Here is an 18770-nt window from a genome sequence, read left to right on the forward strand (position 1 = left end):
TTTAAATGAACTAGATTATTCCATCATTTGGAATTGAACTCTGATTCAAAATACTCATCTTGGGGTTTAAAAAAAAGGGCAGCGTGGGCAAGTTGGGCTGAAGGGCCTATTTCCATGCTGTAAACCTCTATTACTCTATGACTTGTGGTGCAATGTCCCTGCCTCTGCACCGCAAGGTCAGCTTGAACTGAGGTTCAAAGCCCAGGACTTGATGGCCAAGGAAAGTGCATTCATAACTCGGCCAAACAGGCTGAGTGGCAAATTGGAAAATCCTTCTAACGGATGACAATGGCAAGAGGTAAGAGAAGGAGAGACTCCTGGAAAAGAATATTTAAGTCTCTACCATCATCATCCTAACTCCAGACTACAGCATGGATGTAAAAGCATATATTGCCATAATAATGCCAAGTGAATTATACCCCACACACTAAATACTGGCTGAATATTATAAATCGAACAAAAGTCAAATATTGCATTTGCTGGAAATCGGAAATAAAAACAGAAAGTACCGGAAATACTCAGCTGGTCAGGCAGCATCTGTGCAGAGAGAAATAGTTGAATTTTCAGCTGTTGAAGTAGCAATTATTTCTCACTAAGCTCTTGTAATTGAGTCTTGAAATTCTAAGTGGCAGTCATTCTCCCTGTCAGTGGTTAAGCTGTACATTTGGAAAACATTTACATTCACCCGAAAATACGCGTTATGGACTGCCAGTTATCCTAGAGAGTAAAAGATGCCACTTACGCAATGTACTTCACCGACTCAACATGAAGATTGATTTGCATTCTCTTAGCTGCTCTGACAGGTATGCCAGTCATCTGTAAATAACGGAAGCACAAAGTTACTTTGCAGCTCGATCGGTTTTGTGATAGCATGGCTCCTTTAAAGGGATGGTCCTCCGCAGGTCACGTGACCAGGCTGGAGCCAGTGGAACGCTCAAATCTGAGCCAATCAGAAGCGAAGATGAGCAGTTCTACAGCTGGAGGGCTTCAGTTGGTGTTAAGTTGTTGTTCGGAGTAGAATGCGTCATTGTACACCAAAAATGGGGATCATTAAAATACTGGTGGGTTGAGTATTTTTACATAGGAACATACATAGAAAAATAGCAGGAGTAGGCCATTCACTCCTTCAAGCCAGCTCCATCATTCATTATGATCACGGCTGATCATCAAATTCAATATCCTGATCCCCCCCTTTCTCCCCCATATTCCTTGATCCCTTTAGCCCCAAGAGCCCTATCTAATTTCTTCTTGAAATCAGATAATGTTTTGGCCTCAGCTACTTTCTGTGGTAATGAATTCCACAGATTCACCACCCACTGGGTGAAGAAATTTCACCTCACCTCAGTCCTAAAAGCTTTACCCCTTATCCTCAAACTATGACCCCTAGTTCTGGACTCCCCCACCATCGGGAACATTCTAGAATTGTATAAATTTCTATGAGATCCCGCTCACTCTTCTAAATGCCAATGAATGTAATCCCAACCAATTTAGTCTCTCCTTGTATGACAGATCTGCCATCCCAGGAATCAGCCTAGTAAACCCTCGCTGTACTCCCTCTATAGCAAGGCATCCTTCCTCAGAGAAGGATACCAAAACTGCACATAATACTCCAGATGTGGCCTCACCAATGCCTTGCACAATTGCAGTAAAACACCCTATTCCTATACTCAAATCCTCTCGCTATGAAGACCAACATACCATTTCTCTTTTTATTGTGAACTGTGAACTAAGTCAATAAACTCTCTGCAGCCAAGAAAGCATAGTTTCAACTTCACCAACTGACATGGACGTAGTCCACAGAACCATACATGCAAAGGAAACCATTTGACCCATTGAAACTGCATGGACTCTCCAAAAGAGCATCCTACCCATGCCTCCTGTCCTGTCTCTGTAACCCCACATGTTGATCATGGGTAATCCACTTAACCGACACAGCTTTGACACTAGGGGGCAATTTAGTACATCTCTGGACTGAGAAAGTGAACTGGATCATCCAGTGGAAACCTACGCAGACAAGGGGAGAACATGCAAACTTCACACAGACAGTCGCCCAACACTAGAATTGGACCCAGGTCCCTGGCGTTGTGAGGCAGCAGTGCTAACCACCGTGTCGGCCTAGTCAATAGCTTTAATGTAGTTTTGGAAAGGTTTATGTAAAACATACATTGTTCATGTAATTAATTCGACTTACCGGTTCTATATCAAGGAATGTTTGATGAGCTTCCATATTAGGTTTCATTCCACCAATGTCACTCACTAACCTCTTATCCCCATTGTAAAAATGAGGAGGCGATATTAAAATGGGGGCTCCTGGAATTTCAGAATAAAGAAAGAGTCTATTTTGCAGAGAGATCAATGTATTTATTTTCTGTGAACACTAGATGGAGCATCATATTGTATCTAAGAAGCATAAGGTAGAGGATTATTGTGCAATGAACTCTGCTTGTACAACTTCAACAAGACGTCCCAACTCCTGTATTCAATGTTCTGACCAATGAAACCAAGCGTGCTAAATGCCGCCTTCACCCCTCTGTCCACCTGTAACTCCACTTCCAAGGAGCTATAAACTTGTACCACTGTACAGTTGACAGTTTCCCTGATTGATTCTTGACCAAATGGGCTGAATGGCCATATCTGTGTAATGTTCTGTCAATGCTAAGAAAACAGTAATGTGCTAGTGGGAATTCCTGAATGATTTAATCTCTAGGTCATGTAAGTAACTGCTGCTACTCTGCAGAAGGAGAGAATTGGAATACTTCACCTTGTCTGCAGACGCTGATGTTTAAAACTCCTGACAAAGGGCAGATTCCATCTGGACAACATCCTTTATTACTTGGGTGGTCATTTGCAAAAGCCTCTTTTGGAAGAACAAATCGATAAGCGTTGATTCCTTGAACATCCAATTCCTTTTCAAACGTCAGGTAGAACGACCTGTATGAAGCAGGGACAGTTCAAAGACATTTTCTTTACTCAGAGTTGTTACATTGCCTACCCCTCTCCATCCTCCCTTCCCCCTTTCACCACTCCTCTCCCTTTGCCCCTCCCACTCCACTCTCTCTGCTCTCCAATCCACCTCTTTCTCTTTGCAAAACCCCCTACATTTCACCCTTGTTTCTCCGCCTCCACACCTCCCCTCCCCTCCCCTGCCCAGGCTCTGATGCACAGTACCTGAACATTTCAGAGTATGACTCTGAGGCTTTGCACCTTTCTGACCAGCACAGCCCAATCAGAAAAATCATTCGGTTCAAACCATCATCGCTTTATTAGAAAGGCAGAACAATCTAGCCAATCTATTCCTATCCTCGGCCAGCGTCACTTTTTAATCAGGATGAGTCTACTTCTCCTGTTACTCAAAAACTTTAAATTTAAAGCATTGTGATGAATTGCCCAAAGTGGAACGGGCTGTGACAGAGAATTTCAAGGAAGAGGGTGAAGGTAGTGATAAATCTGAGAAGTGATATTAGAACAAAGAACAAAAAAAGTAGAGCACAGAAACAGGCCCTTTGGCCCTCCAAGCCTGCACTGATTACGATGTCTGCCTAAACTAAAACTGTATGGACTTATGGAATCCGTATCCTTCCATTCCTATCTAATCATGTATTTGTCCAGATGCCTCTTAAGTGCCACTATCGTATCTGCTCCAACCACCTCCCCAGGCAGTGCATTCCAGATATTCACCACCCTCTGTGTAAAAAAGGAAAGAGCATCTGAATGTCCACTCTGTTCTTGCCACCCAATCTTGTAAACCTCTATCACCCCTTAACCTCTGCCGTTCTAGTGAGAACAAACTGAGTTTATCCAACCTCTCCTCAAACCTAATACTCTCCAGACCAAGCAATAGCCTGGTAAACTTCTTCTGTACCTTCTCCAGAATATCCACATCTTTCTACTAGTATAGTGACTAGGATTGTACGCAATATTCTAAATAAGCCTAACTACTGGTCACAAGAAGCTTTAGCTCTGTGTTAGGTGCATACTTGCTTAACTGCAGTACTACCAATTGCTTACACTTCAGCAATATGCAGAAGAGATTGTTTAAGATGCTGCCTTGATTCACAAGGTAGTCAGAATAGATGTAAGGTTACATCATAAAGTTCTACTTGTTTTTGGTTTTGAGATTAAAACCCATTGATTTCTCCAAGGAGTGCTGCAATTCTATGTTGAATAACTGGTTTCAGTCATTTTATAAGTACAGGTGTAATCTCTAGTGATATACTTAGGTTGTTGAGTAAACCTTCCATGAGAAAAGGACAAATGATGTCTCTAAAATTCAACGAGTGGTCGCAAGTTATCAACTTTATAAAAAGAAACTCATGCATGAAGAGAAGCTGTTAGAGATTCTTATTAAGATACTTCACACAATGGAATACTTCATTCAGAAATTGGAGGTGTTCGTTTGAATTTGGTTTGCGTATTATCTTTCATTGATAGAAAAGTAGAGAGAAGGGAATCTGTTCATTAAATAGTGTGTTTAATTGTAGGTAACTGGGCTTCACTTGAGCTTATATAAATAGGGGCTGACTGAAACTGTGACTGTTTGGTTAGGAGGTATGTACTTGTAGTCTTCTTTCAATCATTTATGACAGATGACCATTTATGGTTGGACCAACATTTATTGCCCATCCCTAATTGCCCTTGAAACTCAGACAGTATTTTAAGAGCCAACCACATTGTTGTGGGTCTGGATTCACATGTACGGCATTGTTCCTTCGTTTAGTGAACCAGATGAATTTGTGTGACAATTGTTATCATTAGATATTTAATTCCAGATTTTTGTTATTAAATTAAAATTTCCCCATCCCCTGTGGGATTTGAACCTGGGTCCCCAGAGTATTACCCTGGTTCTGTGGATTAATAGTCCAGTCACAATGTCACTACCTCCCCACAATCTGCAAATAAATAAACAAGTGTGTAAAGATTGGTTCCAGTTATATCTTTCACCTATCTGGAATAGAAAGAAAGAGGGGAAGGAACAAGCAGATATAAACATGTTGACTGTGGCACGTGTGCTCTAGAAAATATAGTAAGAAGTTTCACAACACCAGGTTAAAGTCCAACCAGTTTATTTGATAGTAATCCCACAAACTTTCGGAAATGGTGTCCCTTCGTCAGGCATGTGGAAGGAAGCAATAGAGCATAGAAAAGGAGACACTGCAGTCATTGGTATTACTGACTGTTATGGATAGGGAGAGGGGAAGCTGAACTTTATTTTCTCACCAACTGTCCATAACTGGATATGTTTGAATAGGCTGTCTCCCCAACTCTATTAATGAAGTCAGTTTTAAAGACACTTGCAGCAAACTCTTTAGGATTAAATCAGAAGTATAGCTGACTTATTCATTCAAACCCAGGGAAGTTGCAACTACATACAGGCAGAAGCAAGCATGCAAGGAGGAGATAGGAAGAGGAATTTGACAACTATGAATAACTCAATAGCGGACTGCCCTGAAAGTCCAGGAATGTAACATTAAAACTTTTCAAAGGCTCGGGGAGCTGAGGTCATATACTATTGCCCATTAATGAGTCTAGGGATCATTTTCTAGCTCCACTATTTACCTTAGAAGATAGCTATTAGCACCACTGCAGATTAACAATAGTTCTCTCTCTTTGTTGTAATCCTGGTTGGACAGTCGCCACTGCTCTCGTTTACTGATTGTAATCGATCCACATAGCGATAGGTGTGTGATTCTTTAAGGGTGAAGGTTGAGCTTTTGGCCTGCAACTGCTTTTGGAAACTTCCAGAACTGTAGCTGACTTGCAAATTGTGTGACCTGCAGCAGCCAATGTTTCTGGCCTAACAAAATCCATTTTTAAATAAGCAGAAAATACGTATTGGATTTCAACAGTCTATGATCTCTTCCATGTCTTAAAGACACAATCCATGTTGTCTATCTCCATGAATCTCTATGGCAACAGCAGCTATGAAGGCAGGGCTGTATGAAACAGAATCATAGAATTCCTACAGTGCAGTACAGTACAGGAAGCTATTCAGCCCATTGACACACTGACAGAGAAACTTACCCAGGCCCTTTCCCCCACCCTATCTTAACCGTATACATTTACAATGGCTAATCAATCTAACCTAGACCTAAGGTGCATGGCCAAACCACTTAACCTGTACATTTTTGGACTGCGGGAGAAAACAAGAGGAAGCCCACGGAGATATGGGGAGAATGTGCATACTCCACACAGACAGTCACCTGAGGCTGAAATTGAACCCGAGTCCCTGGAGTTGAGAGGCAACAGGGCTAACCACTGTGCTGCCCACGCTGATCTGAGCAAGGACGTTGCCAAAGTCCTCCATTTGAACCCTAACACTGTCAATACTCTTCAAGGATCTTCACATCTCTTTTTATCTAAGCCTATCAAAATAACCTTGGATCCTTGAGGCCTAGTTTTTTTCTCCAAAGTTTCCATACCCGTTCATCTCAAGAATTGCACATTCTCACTGCTCTGGAGGTAAAGGAGTTGCTACTGAATTCCCTATTGGATTTAGTTGAGGATATTTGCTACTTGTGATCATGAGGACTTTGGACTCCCTCAGATGTCTTTTATTTTGGCATCTATCCATTACACAATATGATGGACTGCCCCCAAAGTGTTTAACACTTCTGGGTTTAACATTGTCAGCTGGGGCTATAGAGGCCAATTCACGAGTGGCAGTTCCTTCTGCCAGAAATAGTGTTGGCCTGGGGTTGACTGATATTTTGTCCTCCAGGTGGACTCTTTGGTCATTTTCTTTTGGCATCTTCCTTTCCCACACCCTTCTTGATTGCCTGTCTCCTGACACTCCCCAGCAGTGAGGACTTCCCACGCATTCCCGATACTGCTTATTTTGAGGTCTCACTCACAGACATAGAAGATAGAACATAGAGCATTACAGCGCAGAACAGGCCCTTCGGCCCACGATGTTGCACCGACCAATTAAAAAGCAATGACCTTCTAACCTAAACCAATCCCTTTCCATCCATAAACCTATCCACGGATCTCTTAAACGCCCCCAAACTAGGCGCATTTACAACTGCAGCTGGCAGGGCATTCCAATCCCTCACCACCCTCTGGGTAAAGAACCTACCTCTGACATCCGTCCTCTAACTACCCCCCCTTAATTTAAAGCCATGCCCCCTCGTGCTAGCTTTCTCCATCCGAGGAAAAAGGCTATCACTATCCACCCTATCTAAACCTCTAATCATCTTATATGTTTCAATAAGGTCCCCTCTTAGCCGCCTTCTTTCCAACGAAAACAACCTCAAATCCCTCAGTCTCTCCTCATAGGACCTCCCCTCCATACCAGGCAACATCCTGGTAAACCTCCTCTGCACCCTCTCCAAAGTCTCCACATCCTTCCTATAATGTGGGGACCAGAACTGCACACAGTACTCCAAGTGCGGCCGCACCAGAGTTTTGTACAGTTGCAACATGACATCCTTATACTGTGGCTATAGGTGACCTGTTGGTCCCATGCTGATAGCAAGCTTGCTGTAGAGCATGTCTTTGGGGATGTGACCGTCATTCATTCGGCACATGACTCAGAGTTGCCACTGACTTGAGGTAGCAAACATGCTGGATATCTCTGCACACCGGTGTACTCTCATATTCAGCACTCTGTCTTTCTAGGAGATTTCCCAATATTCATTCGAGGCAATGGAGCAGTTCAGTCATTTTTTTCAGCTTGTCTAAGTTGTCAGTGCTTTGCTACTGGAAAGGAGAGTGCTGAGAACACAAGCCTGGTACACACGCAGCTTTGTATTTTCAGTTAGTTTGCTATTAATCCACTCCCGACCTCTCAACTTTGATGCAGCAACTGCAAACTTGCCAATCCTGGCGCTGATTTCGGCAACAAGGGACAGGATGCTGGGAATTGTTGATCCGAGGTATGTGAAGCTGTCGACAATTTCCGGAGTGAGGTTGCCCAAGCTGATGGAGTACTGTGTGCAGTTTTGGTCGCCGTACTTACGCAAGGATATTTTGGCCTTGGAGGGAGTGCAGAGGAGGTTTACTAGGCTGATACCGGAGTTGAGGGGGTTGAGCTATGAGGAGAGGCTGAATAAACTAGGCTTGTACTCGTTAGAGTTTAGAAGACTGAGGGGAGATCTCGTTGAGACGTATAAGATGATGAATGGGATGGATAGGATAGAGGTGGAGAGACTCTTCCCGCTCAAAAAAGACAGTAGGACTAGGGGGCACAGCCTCAAGATAAAGGGGGGGGCGGTTTAGAACGGAGTTGAGGAGGAACTTCTTCACTCAAAGTGGAGAAGTGGTGGAGGCTGCCTCGCTAAATATTTTTAAGAAGCGGGTTGATGGGTTTTTGATAAGAGAGGGGATTAAGGGTTATGGGGAGAGGGCGGGAATGTGGAACTGAGCCACGACAGATCAGCCATGATCTTATTGAATGGCGGGGCAGGCTCGAGGGGCTAGATGGCCTACTCCTGCTCCTATTTCTTATGTTCTTATGTTCTTAAGGTGGAGTCTCTATGTTCTGGCCCGTAACTTTGGTCTTCTTGACACTGATTGTCAGCCCGAACTCATCGTAGGCCCAGAAAAATCAATCTACAAGCTGCTGAAAGTGAGTTTTAGTGTTATCAGGAAACAGCAACTCAAAGAGTAGGATGTTACACACTTTGGTCTTGCTATGTTGAACAGATTCCCATCAGCTCGGGCAGGCAGGGAGACACTTCAGTCGCCAAAGTGTACAGCAGCAGCACAGAAAAAAAATGCCAAAGAGAGTTGTTTAAGAAGGGTGCCAGGCAAAAGGCGGGGAATTATAGGCCGGTTAGTTTAACGTCTGTGGTAGGTAAAATGTTAGAATCTGTCATTAAGGAGGAAATTGCAAAGCATCTTGAAGGGAATTGTTTGATAGAGCAGACGCAGCACAGTTTCATTAAAGGGAAGTCGTGTCTGACAAATTTACTGGAGTTCTATGAGGATGTGTCTAGGGCGGCGGATAGAGGAGAGCCGGTGGATGTGGTCTTTCTAGATTTTCAGAAGGCGTTTGACAAAGCGCCTCACAAGAGGTTATTGCAGAAGGTCGAGGGACATGGAGTTGGGGGTAGGGTGTTAGCGTGGATAGAGGATTGGTTGTCAAATAGGAGGCAGAGAGTGGGGGTCAACGGGTGCTATTCGGATTGGCGGTTGGTGACTAGTGGAGTGCCCCAGGGGTCGGTGCTGGGGCCTCAGCTTTTTACCATTTATATAGATGATCTGGAGGAGGGAACCGAGTGTAGAGTGTCGAAATTTGCTGATGACACCAAGATTGGGGGAACGGCAAATTGTGCGGAGGGTGTTGAGAGTCTGCAGAAGGATCTAGATAGGCTGGGCAAATGGGCCAGGAAATGGCAAATGGAATTTAATGTTGGCAAGTGTGAGGTGGTCCACTTTGGTAGGAAAAATGGTAGGAAGGACTATTACTTACGAGGCGAAAAACTGCAGCAGGCGACGGTGCAGAGGGACCTCGGGGTCCTTGTGCATGAGTCGCAAAAACTCAGCTTGCAGGTGCAGCTACTCCTGCTCCTATTTCTTATGTTCTTATGTTCTTATGACACAGCCCTACTTTACCCGCTGCTAATCTGAAAAGTTTCCAATGGTGCTCCACTGTAGCTGCTGAAATTATGTGTGTTCTTGAAAGAAAACATGGAGTCTAAGGGCGGCTTATTTTCCACTCTGCCTGTGCTAACGAGATTGCCTTTATAGACTGTCTTTAATGTAGAATGACCTGTGTTGTTCATAGTTGTAACTATTGGACTCATGTCAACTGTTGATCTGCCTAAGCCAGCTCTGAGCCTGAGGGTAGATGTGTGACTGCAGGGTCAGCAATGTGGTCAGAGCAAGGTGAGCAAAAACCTTCCCCACAACACCTACCAGGGAAATGTCTTAGTATTTGTTACAATCAGTGCCATCCCCTTTGTTTTTCTGGCGACTGACCTTGAAACACTAGTCGGTACTGAAACACAAATCTTTCCCTCCAGCAGAGACCCCACAAGATTCATGGAGACGCTGCGTTTCTACTGTAGGTTATTTCTGGTGGAATGCCATTGTTTCCTGAGGCTTTATTATTAGCACAATGGTCAATGGCCTTGTTGAACTCCATTATTGTGGGCCTCATCTCCAGTTCCTCCATGACAGGAAAGTCTAGAATGGCACTGTTGCCAATGAAAAAGCTCTCATTCCTCACTCTCCTTTCCATCTGCTTGTTAGCTTCATCACCACCAGATATATCACTACCCCCCACCCCCCGATAGAAACCCAACTCGTAAGCATTCCTCCCCCTGTAGAAACCCGGCTTGTACGCACTCTTCTCCCCACAGAAACCCAGCTCGTATGCACTCTCCGCCCGACAGAAACCTGGCTTGTATGCAGTCTTCCCCCTACAGAAACCCGGCTCGTACGCACTCCTCATCCTATAGAAAACTGACTCATACACACTCCTCATCTTATAGAAAGCTGACATGTACACTCCTTACCTTTCTTTTTACAATTACCTGCAAATATCAGGTGCAAAAACATAAAGTTTCTCGTTCTTTTTGACTAAAGAGTGGAAGCTCGCTCCATCGGTTCCATTTATCATGTTGCAGAAATTGGATGGCCACCAATTTAGAGACCTGTTCAAGAGAAAATATCCAACACACGTCAATCATTCAGTGATTTGCCTGGTTGTCTCTGGGTAAAGGTGAGGGACATTGTAAGTATATACTGGGAGAGTGCTCCACTTAACAACAGGAAGGCACCTACTGGCCAGTTGTGAGAAATGAGGGGCCCCTCACAACATTCTAAGAGAATTTCTCAACTGGTAAAGATCTTTAGGGCATTTGGAAAACACGAAAAGATGCTTTGCATCCTCGGTGCACACATGGCAGAATGTTGTTCATTTTCTCTTTGTGATCAGGACCATGGCACAGTGGTTAGCACTGTTGCCTCACAGCGCCAGGGACCTGCGTTTGACTCCTGGCTTGGGTTACTGCCTGTGTGGAGTTTGCACATTCTCCCCACGTCAGCGTATGTTTCCTCTGGGTGCTCCAGTTTCCTCCCACAGCCCAAAGATGAGCAGGTTAGGTTGATTTGCCATGATAAATTGCCCCTTAGTGTCCTGAGATGCGTAGGTTAGAGGGTTTAGCAGGATAAATATGTGGGGTTACGGGGATAGGGACTGGGTGAGATGGTTGTCGGTGCAGACTCGATGGTCCGCACTATGATTCATAAAATGGTTACCGTACAGAAGAAGGCCTTTTAACCCATTTTGTCTGCACTGGCTCTCTGCTTCCACCACTCTCAGGTGGAGCATTCCAGAACATAACTGCTCACTCTGCACAAAAATATGTGTTCTCATGTTGCATTTGGCCTCTTGGCCAACTACCTCCTATCGCAATGCCCACAGCTCCCCAATCCTTGTGCTCAGGTTGATTAAAACAGAAAATGCTGGAAAAACTCAGCAGGTCTGCAGCATCTGTGTGGAGGGAGAGAGAGAGAGAGTTACGATCGAGTACCTCTGCATCGAGACCAATTTCTCTCTATCTACCCTGCCTCAAAACAAGCCCAAACTCTCCAATCTATCCTCATCATTGAAGCTCCATATGGGACCATAAATATTTTCTACGCCCTCTTTAAAACTCCATATCCTTCCTGATGATATTGCATTTTACTTTAAGCTTGATGCAGTCAGTCTGATTGTAAAGCAATATTCGAATACATTTATATCTCCCTTGCTCCGGTAACAGAAGAGATCACATCCAATCTCTCTACCTCCATCCAGGCTGTCTCATTGTTACTGATCAGACAGCGATGTCCGAAAAGAACCTCCTTTCTCAATATCACACAGACCCTCCAAAGCTGCCTCTACAGTGTGCTTGCTCTTGTCCCGATACAAAGAACAAAGAACAGTACAGCACAGGAAACAGGCCCTTCGGCCCTCCAAGCCTGTGCTGCTCATGCGCCCAACTGGATCATTCGTTTGTAGACCTCTATTCCCAGTCTGTTCATGTGGCTATCTAGATAAGTCTTAAACGATCCCAGCGTGTCCGCCTCAACCACTTTGCTTGGCAGCGCATTCCAGGCCCCCACCACCCTCTGTGTAAAATGCATCCCCCGACATCTGTGTTGAACCTTGCCCCCTTAACCTTGACCTTGTGACCCCTTGTGTTCGTCACCTCCGACCTGGGAAAAAGCTTCCCACCGTTCACCCTATCTATGCCCTTCCTAATTTTATACATCTCTATTAGGTCACCCTTCATCCTCCGTCTTTCCAGGGAGAACAACCCCAGTTTACCCAATCTCTCCTCGTAGCTAAGACCCTCCCTACCAGGCAACATCCTGGTAAACCTTTTCTGTACTCTCTCCAAAGCCTCAACGTCTTTCTGGTAGCGTGGTGACCAGAACAGGATGCAGTATTCCAAATGTGGCCTAACCAAACTTTTATATAGCTGCACCATCATATGCCAACTTTTATACACCATGCCCCGTCCAATAAAGGCAAGTGTGCCATATGCTTTCTTCATCACCCTCTCCGCCTGTGTTGCCACCTTTAGGGATCTGTGGACTTGCACACCCAGATCCCTCTGTATGTCTATATTCCTGATGGTTCTGCCATTTTTGTATAGCTTCCCCCTAATTTCTGAAATTGCCAAGAAAGATACTCAGTTCAAGGACTATTAGGGATGGGCTATAAATGCTGACTTTGCCATGAAAGAATAAAGAAAGGAAAGTAGGAGTTAAACCTAATGGTAACTGGTATTCTGCTTCTAGTTTCTGGTACCAGTTCCTGTTAACTTCCAATTAATATTCTATAATCTGAGTCTAACAATAACTTCGATAAATCTCAGCGCGTATTCAAACGGCAACAATCCACTCCCTGAATAATCAGTGCTATCACTACATGGTATACATAAGAATTAGGAGGAGGAATAGGCAATTCAGGTCCTCCAACCTGCTTCACCATTTAATATCATCATGGCTGACCTCATCACTGCCTCAACTCCACTTTCCAGCCCATTTTTCATAACCCAGCAACCCATTCCGAATTAAAAATCTGTCTATCCCCTTCTTAAATTTACTCAATGTTCCGGCATCCACCACAAACTGGAATCAATGGGTATCGGGAGCAAATACTCCACTGGTTGGAGTCATACCTGGTATATAGACGATGGACGTGATTGTGGAGGGTTGTTCATGTCAGCTCCAGGACATCTCTGCAAGAGCCCCTCAAGGCTAGACCCAACAATCTTCAGCTGCTTCAATGTCCTTTCCTCCTTCATAAAGTCAGAAGTGGGGATGAGGGTCGACGATTACACAATGTGCGACTCCTCAGATACTGAAGCAGTCCATGATCAAATGCAACAAGATCTGGGCAACATCCAAGGTAGGGCTGATAAAGGCAAGTAACATTCGTGCCACACAATGGCCATTACCAGTGCCCCACAAGGCTGTGTTCTCAGCCCCCGTACTATACTCCCTATACACCTATGACTGTGTGGCCAAATTCCCCTCCAATTCGATTTTCAAGTTTGCTGACAACACCATAGTGGGTCGGATCTCAAACAATGACAAGACAGAGTACAGGAATGAGATAGAGAATCTGGTGAACTGGTGCAGCAACAATAATCTCTCCCTCAATGTCAACAAAACGAAGGAGATTGTCATCAACTTCAGGAAGCATAAAGGAGAACATACCCCTGTCTACATCAACAGGGACAAAGTAGAAAGGGTCGAGAGCTTCAAGTTTTTAAGTGTCCAGATCACCAACAACCTGTCCTGGTCCCCCCATGTCTACACTATAACAAAGAAAGCCCACCAACACCTCTACTTTCTCAGAAGACTAAGGAAATTTGGCATGTCAGCTATGACTCTCACCAACTTTTACAAATGCACCTTGGAAAACATTCTCTGGTTGTATCACAGCTTGGTATGGCTCCTGCTCTGCCCAAGACTGCAAGGAACTACAAAAAGTCATGAATATAGCCCAGTCCATCACACAAACTGACTCTGTCTACACATTCTGCTGTCTTGGCAAAGCAGCCAACGTAATTAAGGACCCCATGCACCCCAGACATTCTCTCTTCCACCTTCTTCCGTCAGGAAAAAGATACAAACGTCTGAGATCACGTACCGACCAACTCACCAACAACTTCTTCCCTGCTGTTGTCAGACTTTTGAATGGACTTACCTTGAATTAAATTGATCTTTCTCTACACCCTAGCTATAACTGTAACACTACATTCTGCACTCTCTCGTTTCCTTCTCTATGAATGGTATGTTTTGTCTGTATAGCACGCAAGGAACAATACTTTTCGCTGTATGTTAATACATGTGACAATAATAAATCAAATCAAATCATCAATAAGATTCACTCTAACCACCATCCCTTGACATTCAACAGTGTTACTATCACTGAGTGTACTGCTGCCAACATTCTTGGGGTTACCTTTGACCAGAAATGCAACTGGACTCGTCACGTAAACACAGAGGCTACAAGAGCAGGTCAGAGGCTAGGAATACTGCTCACCTCCTTACCTCCTGACTCCCAGTGCCTATCCACCATCTACAAGGCACAAATCAGGAGTGCAATGGAATACTCTCCATTTGCCTGGATGAGTGCAGCTTCAACAATACTCAAGAGGTTTGACCCATCCAAGACAAAGCATCCTGCTTGATTGCACCATATCTACAAACATTCAATCCTTTCACCACTGACAGCAGCAGTGTACACAGGCGCAATCTCACTAATGCCTTGTATAGTTGCAGTAACACTTCCTTACTTTTATACACTATTCCTTTAGGTATAAATGCCAAAATTCAATTTGCCTTCCTTATTACCTGCTGCACCTGCATACCAGGATCGTCTGCACAGAAACGCCCCAAAGTCTATCTCCATTTGGATAATAAGAATGGGCAAACTGCTCTTAGCATCCCTTATCGTCATTAAAAAGTAAAATGGGAACAATGTTTTGGGGTTTCAGGGTGTTGGGAGGCCCGATTTCAGCTCTGTGAATGGTTAAAATCAGACCCACCATTGGGTGGAATGGGGCACCTCACCTGCTGGTGGGGGAGCTGGCAAGAGCTCTGGGTCACCCCTTCTGGGGAAGACCTATTGTATTAAGCACCAGTTAGCATATGAGTGGCCAGTTATGGGCCTTCTATAGGATCAAGGACCCCAGTGTGGGATGCTAGTTGGGTTTTAGGGGGTGACCCACAGAAACTCCCTTGGCACAATTGCTAGGTAGTTACTTGAGCTAATCCCAATTCTTCTTCTGCCCTGCTTGTGCGCAAATGCCTTGCTAGATTTTACTTCATTCATTTACAAAACCAGAACACAATGTCAAGCCACTGAACCATTCTCTGTGACACATTGATGAATAATCAATGGTTTCTTCCCCTCTTCACATCAACTTTTGATGAAGGTAATCCCTCTTTAAAGGGTTCACCCAATCACACATCAACTAAAACTCAAACTATTAGTTCTAAGGTGCTACTTGAATCCTTTGAACGTTACCCAATTGGTATTGGACCTAAGACTGGCTGCATGTCAAATCCCACTCAGATCATTCCAAAATTGAAATGCTGGCAATTTGTAGCCCCCTTAGATGATGCCCATAAATGTTACCGTATCACTCAACTAGGTTAGTCTCCTTCAGGTAGGCCAACCCACCCATACTGACTCCAGGTGCCATCAGGATATCTAAAGTTAAACAATAACAACCACTTTGGTGGCATCAGGATGTTTAAACATAGGCGCCTTGATCACAGGCTGAGTGTCTGACATGAGCCCCCACACCAGTAGCCCCTGCCCCCTTCTCCACACAAGCATATATGACAGAGACAGAATCATAGAATCCCTACTCTGGAGGCCATTTGGCCCATCAAGTCTGCACCGACAACAATCCCACCCAGGGCCCATCCCTGTAACCCCACATATTTCCTCTGCTAATCCCCCGACACTAAAGGGCAATTTAACATGGCCAATCAACCTAACCCGACTTTTGGGAGCAAACTGGAGCATCCGGAGGAAACCCACCTCAGACACAGAGAGAATGCGCAAACTTCACACAGTTGCCCAAAGCTGGAATTGAACCTGGGTCGCTGGTGCTGTGAAACAGCAATGCTAACCACTGTGCCACTGTACTGCCCATAATGGGGAACAAGACCATTAAGTGGGCCTCAATTTCTCAATTGAAGGTCTCAAATGGCATCAGAAGTGTGAAGGCTGCCCACAAACCTTCTCAGCCCAGACTTCATTAGGATAGAGCAGAAAGTTCCCATCCCACACCTTTTAGTCCAAAGAAAAGGCCTTTTTGCTTCCAAACTCACCTGAGGGAAGAACATTAAATTCTACCCATTAGAAGTAATTTCTCTCTCTCTCTACAAAAGCTGACAGACCTGCTGAATATTCCCAGCATTTTCTGTTTTTGAATTTAGATCCACAGTGTTTTGATTTTCTATTTGATCACCTGGCCACTTACATCATTAATGGGAGCTTGCTGTGCCCAAGATGTCCATCATATTTACTGCAGTCAAATCTTACAAAAAAACATCAACTGGCTTTAAAGCGCTTTGTGAAATATGTGAAAGGCGTTATATAAATGCAGGTCTGCAAGTTAGCAGGGCTTGTAATTCATTAACAACAATAAAATAGCTTGAGGCAAATACAAGAATCTCTGGTACGCAAAATAAATAATCGGATTTTCATAGACAAATCCACCCGAAGTTCATTCATATCGATCAACGACAAGATTTTAACTCTGATGATTGTAATAATGAGCAGTTACTCACTTCTGTCCATTCCACATTATTATTTCATTAAGTTTCATGTAGTCATTTTCACCAGTGTTGAATAAATATTTTTCATCTCCTGTTCCATTCGCCTGAAATTGTATTAAATGCTGTTATAGAAAGTGCATTTGGCTGAACCTCACTATTGATATCTCTCCTCTGTGACTGATCTAACATGCCTGCATTTAAAGTGGATACTAGACACACGATAATAAATGCAGCTATTTTTAAATGATCTTTTATTTGGCTGATAATGGTTAATTATACCTCAACTACAGTGCTATAATTCTATGATTAATTCTGAGAGACCAGATGGAGATCTTTAAGATGAAGAAGAGGATCGATAGCGTATACTATTTCCAATTGCAGGTGAGTTCACAACATGAGATACCCCCTGACGATCATATAAAGAATTCCACATTGAGTTCTTGAAATATAGACAGCGCTGAAAGGCACGGTTGGTGCAAATATAAGGAACGATGAGAAGTGTGGTATTTGGGAGCAGATTTAAAGGAGGTTGTAAAAACCTGCAGATGATCTATCCCTGGAACTGTAAATTCGTCATAATTTTCTGACTATGATCAGGAGGATTATAGCCCCTCAAGCCTGCTCCCCATTCAATAAGCTCAAAGCTGGGGTGTGTATTCTGACTTCACATATTTGCCCTTACTCCATGTCTCAAAATACTGTGGACAACAGCGTTTCTCAAGTTCAGCCTTAAAATGAATAATTGAATCCACCAGTCTTTGTGTTTCACAAGTGATTTGCCTGACTTGAATTCTGGGTCTCAAAATCTAGACTCCCCAGCCAGTAGAAATACTTTCTCTCTATCCTGTTCCCCTTCCAATCTTGAAAGCTTCACCTGGGTCACTCATTAACTATCAAGGTTGAAAGAACTAGTTCAGTTATTATCTCCTTTTAGCTTAACCCTTGGAGCCCAGGTATTATTGTAGTAAATCGACTCTGCACTCTCTGTTAATAATACCAGACCATGGTAAACTACCATTCCTCATCATTTTTTGAAATGTCTGCAGTCTTTAATATGTTGACTACACCATATTCCTCCATTAATTCTCATGTCTGGCCCAGTGGTAATGCCCTTGCTGGTTCCGTTAAGAGCTATCTGATGGTTGGCACAGTGGTTATCACTACTGCCTCACAGCGGCAGGAACCCAGGCTCAATTCCGGCCTCGGGTCACTGTGTGGAGTTTATCTATTCTTCCTCTGTCAGCGTGGGTTTCCTCCGTGTGCTTCAGTTTGCTCCCACAGTCCAAAGATGTGTAGGTTAGGTGGATTAGCCATGCTAAATTGTCTTTTAGTGTCGGGGGAGAAGTAGGGTAAATACTGGAGTTCCAAGGATAGGGCCTGGATAGGATTGTTGTCAGTGCAGACTCGATGGGCCAAGTGGCCTCCTTCTATGATTCTATCCTATGATTCATCTCCCGAAATGGCTTCTTTTCCTGTCCCACAGCTGCACCATTTGGAGTTCTCCCAGAATCTACCCTTGATCCATCTCTTCGTCCTCATCTACATCCCACCCTTAGGGAACATTGTCTCCAGAGATGGGCTCAGGTTCCATGTGGACACCAAGCTCACCCAGCTCTACCTCATCAATCTCTCTCAACTCTTTGATAATTGCAGTGTTGTTGTTGTCTAGTTTCCAACTCTGGGTTAGATGTGCCATCAGCAAAGATGGAGTAAATTGGACTTATATTCTCTGTAGTTTAGACTGTGAGGTGATCTCATTGAAACATATAGGATTCTGAGGGGACACACAGTCTAAAATATAGATGCACAATCTCAGGATAAGGGGATGATCATTTAGGACTGAAGTGAGGAGAAATTTCTTCACTCAGAGTTGAAATCTTTGGACTTCTCTACTGCAGAGGATTGTGGATGTTTTATTGTTGAATAGAAAGATGTGTGGGTTAGGTGGATTGGCCATGCTAAATTGCCCCTCAGTGTCAGGGGGACTATGTGAGATTGTGGTGATAGGGCCTGGGTGGGATTGTTGC

The 18770-nt window shown here is 44.0% G+C and overlaps 1 protein-coding gene across 1 annotated transcript in view; it reads right to left on the reverse strand.

Moving 5' to 3' along the window:
• LOC145353386 (lysosome membrane protein 2-like) overlaps positions 1–18770 on the reverse strand; it is a 41401-nt gene that overhangs the window by 5561 nt on the left and 17070 nt on the right. The window contains exons 5-9 of the mRNA XM_080204113.1: positions 16756–16847; positions 10479–10598; positions 2762–2931; positions 2192–2310; positions 743–816 (exon numbers count right to left, since the gene is read on the reverse strand). Coding sequence (XP_080060239.1) covers positions 743–816; positions 2192–2310; positions 2762–2931; positions 10479–10598; positions 16756–16847 — 575 coding nt within the window. The remainder of the gene's footprint in view (positions 1–742; positions 817–2191; positions 2311–2761; positions 2932–10478; positions 10599–16755; positions 16848–18770) is intronic.

This window comes from Carcharhinus amblyrhynchos, chromosome 15 (genome assembly GCF_965287045.1).
Source record: "Carcharhinus amblyrhynchos chromosome 15, sCarAmb.v2.hapA, whole genome shotgun sequence".
Taxonomy (NCBI): Eukaryota; Metazoa; Chordata; class Chondrichthyes; order Carcharhiniformes; family Carcharhinidae; genus Carcharhinus; species Carcharhinus amblyrhynchos.